Source organism: Morone saxatilis, unplaced genomic scaffold, assembly GCF_004916995.1.
Source record: "Morone saxatilis isolate NCDOM2014 unplaced genomic scaffold, NCSU_SB_2.0 Contig3, whole genome shotgun sequence".
In the NCBI taxonomy this organism is placed as follows: domain Eukaryota; kingdom Metazoa; phylum Chordata; class Actinopteri; family Moronidae; genus Morone; species Morone saxatilis.
The window spans coordinates 23,656,231-23,657,948 of NW_023339873.1; the positions used below are offsets into that span (position 1 = coordinate 23,656,231).

General features: G+C 45.1%; 1 protein-coding gene across 2 annotated transcripts in view; it reads right to left on the bottom strand.

Annotated features, from left to right (window-relative positions):
* The window catches only part of LOC118337252 (mitogen-activated protein kinase kinase kinase 7-like), a 12,748-nt gene extending 11,424 nt beyond the window's left edge, over nucleotides 1–1,324 (bottom strand). The window contains exon 1 of one of the 2 annotated variants that reach the window (XM_035674189.1): nucleotides 840–1,324. In XM_035674189.1, the coding sequence (XP_035530082.1) occupies nucleotides 840–905 (66 nt within the window). In that variant the 5' untranslated portion in view covers nucleotides 906–1,324. The remainder of the gene's footprint in view (nucleotides 1–839) is intronic. The other variant, XM_035674188.1, reaches the window with a different exon arrangement.
* Nucleotides 1,325–1,718: the final 394 nt, after the last annotated feature.

Here is a 1,718-nt window from a genome sequence, read left to right on the forward strand (position 1 = left end):
ATCTGACTAATGAAAAGTGTGTCGACTGAGACTCTTCTCATTGACTAACAGTTAAGTCGACTATTAGGGGGAAGCCCTAGCATATACACTGATACCGATATGTCTGCGATAGGTCAGTCAGTGTGTCTGAGTTTTGTCCTAAAGTCATAAGGAAGGCAATCATATATGTATATAACAGTTGTATACATAGGCTGCAAATGTCCATATAAGGAAAAGGGATTTATTGTTGTCAGAATGCATTTTACTACTTTTATTAAATATCCTATTATACTTTCTTTTTTTAACTGAGTACATGTTTACACAGGTCATTCTACTTTTACTTGAGTGAAACGTGCTGGTAGTCTTTCCTCCAGCTCAGGACACAATGCACAGAGAGTGGGAGGAGCAGGGGGCAACTCATTCTCGCCCTGGACGCCCCAAGGTCTGGCCCTGGTAAACAGGACCTCAGTATCGGGGGAGAGCTTTTAAATGCACTATATTTTTACAACCAGCTAGCTAACTTACTTGGCTTCTACCAGTGTGCCCATTTTACGACCAGTCTGCCCTGTCCTACACTGGGGCCTTGCTTTGCTTGTTAAAATACATTTAGGGTGTTCAATAGCAAACGCTGCTCTTGTGTTTCGTGGTTTAAACTCTCACTGTATTTCACATTAAAGGAAAACAGGACAGTAATTATAATACAATACAATTACACCAGCAGACTTATCATATAGCCTGTACCACTCCAGCTTCGCCCCTGAACAGACAGAACAGATAGAGCTGCATTTAAACTCCTGGACCGTTCGTCCCAAAGCGACACAGAGCTAACGTTAAGAGCTGTTGTTGGTCAGTAAGTTTACCGCTTCAACTTGAATGTCCTCATACTGGATGTCTTCAAACAGGCAGCCGACTGGAGTCTCCACCATCGCAGCGACACTCCTCAACGCGAACCGACGCTGGAGTTAAACCCCGAAGCTTTTCTTGTGGTTATCGGAGCAAAACGATACGCTTCGAGGTTTGTCAGCTCCTGCCCCCCAGAAACAGCCCTTTTCATCTGTTGCTGCCAAATCAGGAAGTAGCATTAGCGGCTCGCGCAGCCTTTTTGCCTACTGAAACTTCCGAGGCTGCGCGCTCGTGAACGTCCCACGTACTGCGCAGAGGAGGGGGGGGGCAGCACAACGGAGCATTTCCGACAAGTTAAACCGGTATTTAGATTGATTCAAGAGTGCCGAGCATATTTTAAGTTTATGTTTGAGCTGCAGTTTGAATTCTTAGTTTTATAATAGTAAGTTAGCTGTGTCGTACAAGAGCTCCGCTGTGGCGCGGTCTTGAATGCAGCTTTGTTTTCTTTCTGCGTGCACGAGAGCCTCCACCAGGGGCGGCAAACAATATTTCCATAGTTAACACACGGGTCAGTATCCAGCCCCCCCAGACCCCGTACAGCTTGTATTCATTAAGCTTATTTACCATGAACATTACTGTGAGCGTTCAGCTTTATTCAGCGGTTCTGACTCATGTGGGCGGAGCTTAGAGGTAGTGCTGCTGACAGCGTGCTGACTGCGTGCTGCTGTGGCTCTGCAGTCAGGTCCAAACACGCTCTGCATTTTAAAAAGCTCACTGTTCCGGTTTAGTTTAACTGTTCAAAAAAGCAGCCCAAATGTGTTCTGTGTAATTGTGCCTTGCACCTTTCATTTACAATAGACGTTGTTAAGATTATTATATTACACATGTACAGTACA